Here is a 13,832-nt window from a genome sequence, read left to right on the forward strand (position 1 = left end):
CACTATTGAATATGGCATACATCGGAATTATACAGGATTACTGTAGTGATATGTCGTTAGTAATATGTCTACTTGGAATATTCAATGAAAAGAGGCGAGTCTGGATCCCTCTGCGTCCACTGGAAGAAACTGCAGTCACGTGACCAGAAACGTCAACGACGAAATGGCAGCCTCCTGTTTTGTAAATTGACACAAGGTCCAGCTGGCAAAAACAGTCTTTTTAACGCAAGAATCACATTTTTGAGGCAAAACGACCGGGTGTGTATGCAATATTACGACCATTGCGTGTAAGGAAACTTTTCGGTGAGCTTAAAAAACAACAAAAAAACTGTAATATCGCGCGGCGCTGCGAGCGAGTCGAGGGATGTTGACTGTTTTCAAATGAGGGAAACGTTGGTCATCCCACGCCTGTTTGTGTAACGTATTCTCCATTGTAGCACGGCGGTGGCAAAGGCGTGTACCGAGAGCCATAAAATTGGGGAAATAATTTAGAAACTTTACAAATATCTTAACGGCGTGCTGCCACACCCACTACTAAAATCAACTGCGACACAATGAATGAATTACCGAGAGTGTTATTGTGTTGTGGCCCGTTGAAAACGGTGATATTTGAATTAAAATATGTCGCCCGGCCAGCCGTACCCTTCCACAGACATGTGTAGTTGTGTTTCTTTTTACAGAATAACAATGGTTCAGATTTTCTTTTCATATATAAGTAGTAGATATTGAATGCGAGTGACCCAGGCTGATGCCAACTTGTAAACAACAATCGCATGCGGAGCGTTAGCCAATGGGTGAGCTCATCGATGAGGAATTCAGCAACACTATTGGTTGCTTCGTGGGAGCCGTTATTTACACCCGATGGTACTCAAACTAGCGGATTTATAAGCTTGTCACATTCAGGTTTAGGACAGCCTTTCAGTTTGTTTTAGGAAAGCTATTGTAGTGGAAATAGGTCACTGACTCGCCCGCTCCAGTCATTACTGTTTCCTTTTAATATTTAACCATGGCTCTTGTGTCAGACTTTGCTTCATCAGCATGTTAATGCAGGTTAAAGATCCAGGTGTAGGCTGTGACTTTGAGCTCCACGTTACACCACAGCTAGGCTACAGTCAGTCACTGTCCAGCCACAGTCACTTGAAGTCAGCATGGGCTCCCTAGAGTCAGGTAATCTCATGATAATTACTACATGGGTTTTAGAATAACAGTGATGAAATGCCTCGGTGCATGTTGCGCAGACAGCTGGGCTGTCTTTGGTTGAAATTGGTGTTTTTGGAGATTGAGTAGATTCCCTGCAGGTCAGTATTGCCTAGGTGCAACTTTGTCTGCACTTGTCCAATCCGCACAGGTTTCAGCTTGTTTAGATTTTGGACAAGCTCACTTTGGAGCTGCTATTGTTTTATTGCATGCAAGGATATTGTAACTCTGTTATGAAAATGTCTGTAGATTAATATAATGTCATGCACATAATTCCAATGTAGTCCGTGGTGCATAGACCAATTATGTCAATAGAAGAATAACAGGTCCATACTCATATGTATTATTTTAACTCATATTTAATTCACACATTTGTCGACAAACGTTTTGCCCTGCGTGGCAAATGCATATGAGTGCAGACCTGTGATTCTTCTATTGAAAAGGGCTGTAGGAATTGCATTTATTTATATGTTACATATTTGTTTACTGTGTCTTGTTCCGTCTTCATTCAGACACAGCCATGTCTCCAAAGATCACCGTGGAGCTGCTCAGACAGCTTCGCCTGGCCATGAGGAATTGTAAATACTTCTCTGAGCCCATACAGGCCTACATCGTCCCCTCCGGAGACGCTCACCAGGTGAGTGACACCACACACACACACACACACTACTACAACTGTTACTATCACATCTTCCTGTGTGTGTCTCGACTCACCTCTTATCATAAAATGCACTGTCAATGTGTTCATCTGACCTTCAGAATAAATTGTACCCCCAGGCTGTTCCTTCCTTTCTCCCTCTGCATGTACAAGTCGTGATGTGAGAAGAGCGGCAAAGGTGGCAATTAAAATGTCTGACTGGTTGATGGCCACTTTACACTGATTGTTAATGAAGTTGATCTCTCTCTCTCTCTCTCTCTCTCTCTCTCTCCCTCTCTCTCTCCCTCTCTCTGTCTCTCTCAGAGTGAATACATTGCACCATGTGACTGCAGACGTGAATTCATCTGTGGATTTAATGGCTCTGCAGGTGCGTTGAATGTGTGTGTGTGTGTGTGTGTGTGTCAAAAGTCACCCCAAGTTCAATTCTCAGTTGTATAGAAGCCAAGGTGTAATTTCCTTTGTGGAAAAACCAAGAACAACATGATGGTAAACCAGTTGGCAGGAGGTTCTTCTGTTATTGGATTCTGCCTTTCTGACACGAACATCATGAAATTTAGGGCAGAAATGACTCCTAGTCTGCCTGTAAGCGTGTCACTGATACATTGGGAAACTTTGTAGAAACTCTGACGGGTAATAGTGACCAAAGAGTCTATTCTTAGCATTGCCGATGTAATTACATAGGAGCATTATCAGGAAGGAACATAGGAACATTATGTGTTCTTACCAGGAAATGACTGAATAACTTTTGACCCTGTGTCTTACTGTGTAGCTCGTTGCTGGGAGCGTTGACAGTCTGCATGGTGCAGAAAAACTGCGTAGTGTGTAGTGTATCACCACCCCAATATCAATTAACTTGCATATTTTGGAGGGAAGAAAAAGAAAAACAAGGACTTTAATCCATTATACAAGCTGGAATGCATTAGTGATCCTGTGTGTGTGTGTGTGTGTGTGTGTGTGTGTTGTGATGTGCTCTCTCCTGTAGGTACGGCCATTGTAACGGAGCAGCATGCTGCCATGTGGACAGACGGCCGCTATTTCCTCCAGGCCAGCCAGCAGATGGACAACAACTGGACCCTCATGAAGATGGGTGAGGCCCAGCTTCCTTTTTAGTCTGTGATTTGCATATGGAAGTAAATCTTCCACCTCTTACTGATGTGATTGAAAGCACATTTTGTCAAACACTGATCTTTTTTTTTTAAGGTATCATGGGCATTTATGGGATACATTTTTAAATGATAGGACTTGCAGGACAAAACGATTAGCCTCAGATTCAATAGTAACTGACAACACACAGTCTGATATTCTTAGATTTAGTTCAGTCTTCACACACAACACAAATATTAACACAGTACCTGTAGCATCACAATGTTATCAAAGCCCTGATGTTTATGCATGAAACACAGCTAGACTCTGCATCAGAAGCTTTTCACCTAATTTGAGAATAAAAAAAGCCTCAAATTCCATATTTTGGCATGTTTTTTCTTTACATCCAAATTGGGTCTTTAAGGCAGAAAACATAAACCTTTAAAAAGATATATACCACAGCGGTGTGAGTCAGAATGACACGTGTTGCTCTGTGTGTTTTTCACATGTAGGGCTGAAGGAGACGCCCACGCAGGAGGACTGGCTGATCAGCGTCCTGCCAGAAAACTCCAAAGTGGGAGTGGACCCTTGGATCATAGCTGCTGGTTGGTCGCAAAAAACACACCTGCCAATATTCAGCATTACACATCCAAACATACAGTACACCACTATACAGTTTAACATCAACAGAATTTATACAGGTGTGTGTTGCTTTACCTTAGACACTGCAGACCAGGCTGATCCTTAAAAAGTCTTAAAATCTTAACAAAGCATTAAAATGTCTTAAATACAGTTATTTTCTCACCATGCAGTGTTTTTTTGCGCTGCATGCCCACTTTTAGGTTCATGCAGAAAAAGTTTATTCATACAAATGCAAAACTGTTTACTAAACATGTTTATTACACAATATTGGGCTTCATTTCCTTAACTTCTTAAATTCCTGCTGTCCTCTGTTTGTGCCTGTTTATAGTTTCAGAAGTGTCATTAGCTATTTCAGCTATTTTAACTTTATTTTGTTTAAGCATTAAAAAGGTCTTAAAATTCTTAAAAGTGGCTTTCTGAAGCCTGCAGATACCCTGGTTGACATTTACAATTACACTCATTGATAATTATGTGATACTTTATTGATCCCCATAGGGATGTTCTCACGTCAATCTTGTTCTTAAGATTGTGATGATATTGTCTTCTTACCAGTATCCATGCATCTGAACATTGTCTCTGATGTTGTGTATCAGACCAGTGGAAGAACATGTCGAAGGCCCTGACCAGCGCGGGCCACTCTCTGGTGGCGGTGCAGGACAACCTGATCGATGCGGTGTGGGACGACCGTCCTGCCAGACCTAGCACCCAGCTCATCACCCTGGGATTAGACTACACCGGTCAGTGTACCGCTGGATTCATGAAAATACACTGTTATTTCATAGTGACTTATTAGGGTGTTGTTTAATGATGTACTGTAGTAATCCTGATATATTTAAGACATACAACGTGACTTTTATGTTAGACATTTGCTTCTTATCTGGATTATATTTCTAATACTTTTGCTTGTGTTTTGACTTACTACTGGTGGTTGCTATATGTTCCTTTGCCATATGTGATCACTACATGTTGAGTTAGACTTTCTCTTGTCTACCAGGTTTGACAGAATATAGTGTACATGTGCAGGTTTTTTCGTAGGAAATGATTCACTCAGTAACACAGACTGCTGTCTTCCTACAGGAATGTCCTGGCAAGACAAGATCACCACGCTGCGAGCCAAGATGACGGAGAGGAAAATCACCTGGTTTGTTGCCACGGCGCTGGACGAGATTGCATGTATGGTTGATATTTCAGGAATAGTGAATAGTGTAATTACCTCCGCCAAGGAGGTTATGTTTTCACCCATTTTATTCTATCTGACTTTCTGTCTGTCATCAAGTTACCTCTAAAAATGGGGAAACAGATTTCCACAGAATGTTTTTTGTGTGAACAGATAGGCCTTGTGCCAAGCAACAATTGATTAGATTGTGGTGACGATCTGGATCTGGGATTTCCGGCATTAGACAATTATCATTCTTTACCCATAACTATGAAACAAACAGACATAGAGACTTCATTCCCCTAAGCGTATGATTGCAGGGTCAAGACATTAATTGCACGTAAAATTTAAGTGATGATGTGCCTTGTAGTTGATGTACAGAGTTGATCACAGGAGGTTTTACTTGGAGTAGCATTTTTAATTATTGCTATATGAAAAGAAGTTGTGTGTTGGCCTGTCTATCAGAAAGCTGCAGCCCCACCCACTGTGTCACCACAGTTACATAAGTCAGTGATGATACCTGATCACGATCCAAGGACCCCAGGCTGCTCGGATGTCCCTCTAGATGCCTGTTTAAGCACCTTGTTAACCCGGCCTAATGAGCTCTTGTGGCTGATTGTTAGGCCTAAGAGTTTGTTAATTAGAATAATGCTGATTTTGATTGTCATCAGGTCACTTTTGACAAGAGGGCTCCAGTGGGGTTTAAATTGAAGGGGATTTGCTCAGATGAGGAGAGTGAGAGTCTAATAATAACAGTGATACTTAACACCAACCAATTTGGACTGAGGTTTCGGATGAGACATAAGTGAATTGGATTTAAAGGTACTAAATATACAAATGTTACTATACTGTATGCCACCGTCAAATTAAGTTTGATAGCGACAGTTGCCGCTACGCTCTGTAACCCCTCAACAGAATTTATTGTTTACCCTCTTGGCTGCTTTTGATATGTCCATTAAACACTACACTTAAAATAAGATTTAAAGTAATAATCCACAACATTGCAGATTTTATATTTGCCATTTGTTGGATACCTTTGATCCAAAGCATGTTACAGTACCATGTGTGCATATCTTTTTAGCATGGGTGGCCCCATGCTGAGGTTCATTCAGATTATACATAAAGTTCTTTTCATAGCAAATCATTTCAGTAACAATCCTTAAGCAGGTTTAGTTGCCATGCCAGCAATCATTTTGTTAGAATAGATTTCACACCTAATTTTGGAATGAAGCTTATGAATTGTACAATTCATTTTAATGTTCCGTTGTTTCCTTTTTCCAGGGCTTTTCAACCTCCGCGGTTCAGACATTGAGTACAACCCAGTGTTCTTCACTTACGCTATTGTGGGGATGAACACAATAAGGTAACAGAATAAAAGGCACCGCTCCAATATATTGCTTCGATCAGTGCCACATTACCCTCCGTAAGGCTATAGACAGATGAGTTTCACAGTACACACTGTAGTACAAAGACAGCATGGCGTCACAGATCTTATGCCCCCTTGATCTAAATTGTAGCCACATTGTATTGACCTATGAAATAGTACATTTGCATTGCATATTGGCAAATAAACACTCAATTTGTTTTATTTTAAATCATAATATACCACACATCCCACATTTCTTTCCCACTTGAAACTGGCAGCAGGCCTTACAGAAGAGGATGGTGTTGTTTTCCCCTTTGTGTCCCCAACCAGTCCATCCTCCACCCCTCCATTGTTGAGGTTTTAACCATATTGGTTGTTTTATGTTTTGTTGATGCAGTGGTTTGCCAACACTTGGTTGTTTTCTGATCAAAAACTGCTTCATTTTTCTCACCCATATCGCACTGGAAAGAACCACTGGTAATTAGCTCCTATGATTCAACCACAGTGGTGCTTGTATAAATATTTGACAACTCACCGAAAAAAAACAAAAAAACAAAAGTGAACAGGGTGAAATGCAAAAAGGCTACTCCTAATTAATGGGAGCATTGTCCTCGTTGATAATTTCACAGGCATTTTAGGAACTTTCAAGGCCATTTTAGCACGAACCACCGTTAATTTCTGGTCCTGTTCTGAGCAGACTAAGCATATTAATTGCTGTTGTTGGGTGAAAACCTTGTATCTCCAAAATGTCTGCTTTTCAGGAACGAAGCAAATCAGCCTTGTTTTTAGCTTGACGACCAAAAAGGTTTCATAAACCCAACAGTTGTAGAATTTTCTCGACCCATAGAGGAGCATGTAATCCTTCAACTGATCATGAAAATCACTAAAATTGGAGTTACAAGGTTTTTATCCAACGGAGACGATAAATCGCTGACCTGATTTTCCCCATTTCACTCCTTCACTGACCTCCCTCCTCGTCTCCAGGCTGTTTGTGGACGTGAAGCGTCTGTCTGACCCGGCGGCGAGAGCCCACCTGCAGCTCGACTCCCCCAGCAAACCTGAGCTGAGCATCCAGACGTTTCCCTACGAGTCGGTCTACACCGAGCTCCAGGCCATCTGCGCCGCCCTCGGCCCCAAGGACAAAGTGTGGATCTGTGACAAGGCCAGCTGCGCCCTCACACAGGTCATCCCCAAGGTGAGAGACTGTAACCACGGACACAAATTGGTGCCATTTGCATGATGGGTGTTATTGTTAAATACCCAGATTCAGTTCAGTTCTTTTTTACAGTTCTTTGGCTCGAACCATGGTGGATAAGTTTACTTTATTGAATTTTTGTACTTGCTTTGTTTAGGTTGACACCGAACCAGGGCCTGGAAAAAAAAAAAAAGTCCCTCTAGACTCACAAGTAGCTTGTCTATTGGACAGAGTTTTGTTAACCTGTCAGCCTACAAGATTAGATTTTGGTAGCAGGGAGTCAAAACAAATCCGATTCCCTTCCCTGAAACTTTAACTAAGGATGACAGACTTTTTACCTTCTCTGGTGTTCATAACGGACACATGAATAGCTGAATATGAGCATCAGTCCAGACTGCAGTTTGCCCCTGGTTCATTTTGTTATGCTAGGCTTTCCAAGCAGCAGTAACTGCGATTATCAAATGTCAACATCCGTCTCCTTATATCGAAAAACAGCACGTTATGAGGTTGTTTTCCGTAGTTGGTTTGGATTACGTTCTCACTCCTAACTGATCTGCAGTTTGCTTGGGAGAGTACAGAGACACACATTTTCCGGTGTCTCGGTGCGGTTATTGGGTGCCAAGTTTGAATGGCATTGTTCTCATCTGCTCAAACAAACAGAACTAAAGGCAGAAACACTGCAGAGTTTGAATAAATCTTTCCCATCATGCCTGGTGTGAACGCATCCTTAGACCAGCGAATAGGTTTTTATTAATCAGGTGCACCGAGATATCTCTTCACTAAATTTGTCTTATATGAAAACATTCAATCTGTAGCTCATGTACCATTTGTCAAGAGACACAGGAATGTCTAGGCTTTGACACTTGTAATGTTGCTGATCTAGGAATTTATTCTAAAAAGAAGTTATTCTACTGTTGCATTCATTCGAAGAAGTTGGCCTCAGCTAAATGCCAAACTGTCAAAATGTCAATGTAAAATGTAAGTAGTTCCTCCTCGTCTCTTCCAGCTCCACAGGTCTCCGATTCCCTACACTCCACTCTGCCTTGCCAAGGCTGTCAAGAACGCCACTGAGATTCAAGGCATGAAAATGGCCCATGTAAGAACCTTTGAACCGCTTTAAAATCAGCATTATACATCTCCTATAAAACTATTGAGGCTATGAGATCTTCATAAACGGGTCTGATTTCCCTCATAGAAAATGTCATACAAGTCTCCTGTCTCTCTCACCTACAGATCAAGGATGCAGTTGCCCTTTGTGAACTCTTTGCTTGGTTGGAAAAGGAGGTATTTTTAACTCTCTCTCTCTCACAGGCCATACAGTTTCAAAAGTGAAAATAATAGATATGTCCAGTATGTGTTCACAGGGTTCCCAGGCCTTGAAAGTTTGTGGATTTGAGAAAAATGAAACAAGGCCGTAAAAGTCATTGAAAATCAATGGATGGCCTTGAAAACACTAAAATGTAATAGGCCTTAGCGTTCTGGACCTCTCTCTGTCCTAGCATCAACACTTCACATCCTGAGGAAAACCTGATGATGGAGATTTGCGTTGATAAAGCAGCAGTTTCAAAATGAATGATTTCACCAGGATTTGTTGAGTTGACACGATCATGAGTAAAAAAAATATTTTCTTTCTCAAAATGATGTCTTATTTTGACCAATCTCAAGTCTTGCGCCAAAAAAATGCCAATTTTGAGTCCTTGAATTTCATCAAACAAGACCTTAAAAGTCATGTTTGATGAAACCTTAAAAGTCATTGAAAAGTTCTTGATTTGATTTGATTTCCAAGTCTGGGAACGCTTTGTTCTTGTAAATGTGATTACATAACCCCCGCATACACTTTAACTGTAGCCTGTTCTGTTTTAACTGTGTCTTCACGGCTGACTGCTGTGGTTATTTTTTTATAGATTCCAAAAGGCACGGTGACTGAGATGTCTGCCGCTGATAAGGCTGAGGAATTGCGCAGGTGGGTGTTTTCCTTTTCAGCTGTAGCAGTTATATAATCCAGATCGGTTTTCCTCTTTAGGTTGATGAGTTTATCCAGTTTTTAACTTCATGTCGGATTCCACACTTCAAAAGTAGTGGGAGAATTGTGTGGGTTTGACAGATACATGACTGTGTTTTTGATAGTGAGCATTTTGGAGTTATACCGCCCTCTGCTGCACATGGAAGTTACACACTGTCAGGGTGTGCGTAGGTCCTTTAAAAATGTCTGAAAATGTATTTACTTGAGGTATCTCTAAGGCCTTAAAAATGTTAAATACAGTGAAGTATAATTTAAAATGCAATTTCAGAGGTCTTACTGTTGTATTTTCTGAGTGTGCTGCTTTTGGAGCAAGAAATCAACCAGACATCAATAATATTGTTATTTTCCCCTTTTGCACATTTATTTTTTGGATTAAAAATGGTCTTAAATTTGGCATCCTAACTGAATATGTTTTAAGATATATTAAGTGCCAATTTAATTTGCCAAAATCTGCAGACACCCTGCGTGATAAAGTTATTTTTCTTAAGGATTATGTGTCTTTTTCAGTCAACAGAAAGATTTTGTCGGCCTCAGTTTCCCCACAATCTCCAGTGTTGGTCCAAACGGAGCAATCATACATTACAGGTCAGTTAATTCATCAAACATACCTAGGTCAAATTGTATTGGCAAATAATTCTTAGTGTTTGTTTTAACCTACGTGGAGCACCAGATGGGTGGGGTTTATCATGTCAGATCACGCCAGATGATGTCAGATATGTTATCAATCACATAAAAGTGAACTAAATTGACTTTCAATACTTTATAGCACTATTGTCGTACCTGGTAAACCCCACCCATCTGCCACTCCGAGTAGGTTAAAACAAACTCCCAAGAGTTATTTGCAAATACTGTTAACCAAGATCTGCTAATTATGTCAAACTACTTATAATGTCTTGAGTTTTTAATGTCTTTATTCATCCCTTCTGTCTATTTCCTTTAGACCTCTGCCTGAAACCAACAGAACTCTCTCCGTGAATGAAGTTTACCTGATAGACTCTGGAGCGCAGTACACGTAAACAAACAATCATCTATTTTACACAACAGCCACATTTATGCTACTCACTCATATGCAGTAATCCAGTGATTTTTGGGGTTTTGATCCAGACATCTCATCAATCCCAATGTATCTACCCATAAATAAGAATGCCAACCAGCACAAAAATAATAAAGAATGTTTTTTTGTGGATTACATGCATACAGCCTTTTAATGTGCTGCATCTACACTCAGTATCATCACATGTATTTCACTATCCCCTTCAATCCAGTTAATAATTGATGAGACAATACTGATATTCTATTTTTAAGCAACGTTTTGGTGTCTTTGGCAGTGATGGAACCACAGACGTCACCCGCACCATGCACTTTGGGACACCCTCTGCTTTTGAGAAGGTAAATTATACATTCAAGTGCACCATTAAGGTCTATCTGTCTGTAATTTCACTCATTTGTATTGTATGCTCTTTTTTTTCTCCAGGAATGCTTTACCTATGTACTGAAGGGACACATAGCTGTCAGTGCTGCTGTTTTCCCCAACGGAACCAAAGGTACTGCCTGCTGCTGTGACTTTAGCATTAGGTTTATTTATTTATTTGTATTGAAATCACAGTCATATAATCCCTGATGTGTCAAAGCCATAACTGACGTACAGTTGGCCTCATGAATCATAGATTTTACATTAGAAATATGTTCAGTTTTCTCCAATAGTTAAGTAAGGCTCAAATGACCCAAGAAATTGAGTACTGCACATTTTTTTCTGTTGTTTAATTTATTCTATCAAATATATTTCTTGAATTTCCTTTGCTGAATAGAGTACTTTTCCCTAAATCTTGTCCCTCCAAGTTTTAAAATCGGACTGTGAGTGACTGTATATTACGTAACGACAAAATGTGATCCCAACTCTCCTTCCCCGTCTCCCCAGGCCACCTGTTGGATTCGTTCGCCCGTGCGGCGCTGTGGGACTCGGGGCTGGACTACCTCCACGGTACGGGACACGGCGTGGGCTGCTTCCTCAACGTCCACGAGGGGCCGTGCGGCATCAGCTACAAGACCTTCGCCGACGAGCCGCTGGAGGCCGGCATGATCGTCAGTGACGGTACGACAGGGGGCCGGGAGGGGAGTGAATCAAACAAATCAAATGCATTCAATCATAATGTATGTATGTTGATTACATGTTATGCGTCAAATACCACCTGAAAGGTCCCTTTAACGTTGTATGATATTCAGTATTGATCATATATAACACTACGTGTAATCTCAGATATGTAGTAAGAAAAAAAAAAAAAAAAAACGTAAAAAAAATTTTTAAATTCAACTTCCTGAAATTCCAATTCAATTCCAATTCTGTTTCCTGTAGGTTTTTTCAAATTCTAATTCCTCAGTTGAATTGGAATTGATGAGTTCACCCTGTTGTGAATGACACCTGTAACACCTGTACACCTATATTTGCACAAACGCACAATAATCTCTCTCTTTTCCTGTATTTTTATGTTCTAAATCTTCATCTCCTCGTTTTTTGTCTGTTTTTCTAGAACCTGGGTACTATGAAGATGGATCTTTTGGCATTAGAATCGAAAACGTGGTCCTTGTTGTGCCATCTAAACCCAAAGTAAGCCCTTTGACTAAGAAATATGTTATATGGGTTGAGTAAGGAGCGAGCATTAATGCTTGTTCTTCGATGTTATCTTAACATAACTGCAGAAATTGAAATTCATAGTTTGACCCACACAATATGATTTCTTATAACAATGCTATTTAAAAAAAAAAAGCAATCTTTCTCCTGCTCCTTTACATTGATGTATGTATACTACTTTGAAGAAAACTTTTTACGCAGTACATAAAGATTCTTAAACGCCATAATACTCTTCAAGCTGTTCTGTAATTATTTGGTAATGCCGATGATACTTGGCTGTGCCTCTTACCTGTGTCGTACGCATTGTCACAGAATATTTCTTGGCTAAAATTATGCTTATCACTGACCAATATCTGAAACTAAAAAGGAGTGTTTCAAGGAAAAGCATTCATGTTTTTGTTCCCCTGCCTGTGTGTCTCCAGTACAACTACAGGAACAGGGGGAGTCTGACGTTTGAGCCCCTCACCCTCGTCCCCATCCAAGTCAAGATGATGAACACAGAGCTGCTCACCCAGAAAGAGGTGACGAATTCCCACTATGATTTTACTCCATAGCCTCCTTAATTGAACGCATAAACACATACATTCACACATTTATTTTAAAATGTTCTCTCAAACACATTACTTTTATTGGAAATTTTAAAAACACAGTGCTCCAAGTAAAATTACATACCAAATGTAGCCTACTTCACATTCTGCAGTATTGTGAGCATAGTCGCACAGCATCCGATGGTTGAGTTAGATGAAAACTAGTGAGAAATACAAACAGTTTAGCTTCAGACGACCTATATGAAAACCATAAACTGTACCTTTTGATGTTAGATAATATTCCCAACTACTCCGGTTATATTCTGCACTCAGAGAAATCATCACAGTTCTGTCCATGGTTCGATTTGCTTGACGCTCTCTCCTCTGTGCTGCAGCGGGACTGGGTGAACGACTACCACAGGCAGTGCAGAGAGGTTGTGGGAGCGGAGCTGGAGAGGCAGGGCAGGAAGGAGGCGCTGGAGTGGCTGATCAAGGAGACCCAACCAATCGTCTGAGGAGTTTTCAGTGACTGACTCTTGTACAATCCAATCATTTTGCCCAGGAGTACGATCGATGGCTCAGCAGTGATAACCGTTTGTGTGTTTCTGGTCTCTCTCTCTGTCTCTCACGCTCTGCTTCTTTTGTAAAGCACATCATGTCACCAGTTTTATGAAATTCATTAAAAATCAAGAAAGAAAAACACTGGATTTGCTTCTGAATTTACATACTGTCACTGCCTGAGCGAAAACCTTGTGTCAGCTTTTCAGGAAATATGAAAAACACCCTCATGTTAAGTTTGACCACCATGCATTTTTGAGTTTATCCAATGAGGTTTTGAAAGGGTTTCGAGGGTTGTATAATTTTCACAACTAAAGGAGCATGTAATCCTTCAACTGAAGTGAAAAAATGAAAACCAAAAATTGGAATTATGAGGTTTGCAGATGACAACAGTGATATATATATATTTGTACAATATATCCTAGTGTACATTTAAAGAGCAAATCAGCACTAAATCACGTTTTTTATAGCAATAGCATTAATCCTAATTTCGAATTGAGTCCTGCATCTGTTTCTATGGGCAGAAGATTGTTGTTGCACTGCTTTCTAAGGGCTGAAACTTTCAACCTTGTTGCACTTCTGGCCAAACCTCAATCAGTGATGTGAAGGCAGGTATTTGGCAGCGTCAAAAGCTTTCCAATCAGAAAATTGTTACTAAAGATGTGTGATCCGTTATCATAGACACACCCTCCTGTTGGCTCTCGCTCCCCACCCCACTTTTACACATCTTTCAAAATTGTGTATTAGGCGCAGACTGGCTGAAAACAGTGTTTACACAAACTTACACTGCTATCCAGA

The 13,832-nt window shown here is 40.5% G+C and overlaps 1 protein-coding gene across 4 annotated transcripts; it reads left to right on the forward strand.

Moving 5' to 3' along the window:
• The first annotated feature begins 155 nt into the window (after window positions 1–155).
• On the forward strand, window positions 156–13,170 carry xpnpep1 (X-prolyl aminopeptidase (aminopeptidase P) 1, soluble). 4 transcript variants are annotated; one of them, XM_071896248.2, is made up of 20 exons: window positions 156–258; window positions 1,710–1,834; window positions 2,159–2,222; window positions 2,838–2,942; window positions 3,451–3,543; window positions 4,174–4,317; window positions 4,658–4,753; window positions 6,018–6,099; window positions 7,087–7,297; window positions 8,304–8,393; window positions 8,531–8,581; window positions 9,202–9,260; window positions 9,828–9,905; window positions 10,261–10,332; window positions 10,649–10,709; window positions 10,795–10,864; window positions 11,239–11,412; window positions 11,849–11,925; window positions 12,372–12,470; window positions 12,872–13,170. In XM_071896248.2, the coding sequence occupies exons 2-20, from the start codon at window positions 1,718–1,720 to the stop codon at window positions 12,989–12,991; spliced, it is 1,863 nt and encodes a 620-aa protein (XP_071752349.2). In that variant the 5' UTR covers window positions 156–258; window positions 1,710–1,717; the 3' UTR covers window positions 12,992–13,170. The 4 variants fall into 4 exon arrangements, with proteins under 4 accessions (XP_071752349.2, XP_071752348.2, XP_071752350.2 ...); XM_071896247.2 differs by having other exon boundaries at window positions 163–303; XM_071896249.2 differs by having other exon boundaries at window positions 166–287.
• The last annotated feature ends 662 nt before the right edge of the window (window positions 13,171–13,832 follow it).

The sequence above is a fragment of the Centroberyx gerrardi genome, chromosome 3 (genome assembly GCF_048128805.1).
Source record: "Centroberyx gerrardi isolate f3 chromosome 3, fCenGer3.hap1.cur.20231027, whole genome shotgun sequence".
Lineage (NCBI taxonomy): Eukaryota > Metazoa > Chordata > Actinopteri > Beryciformes > Berycidae > Centroberyx > Centroberyx gerrardi.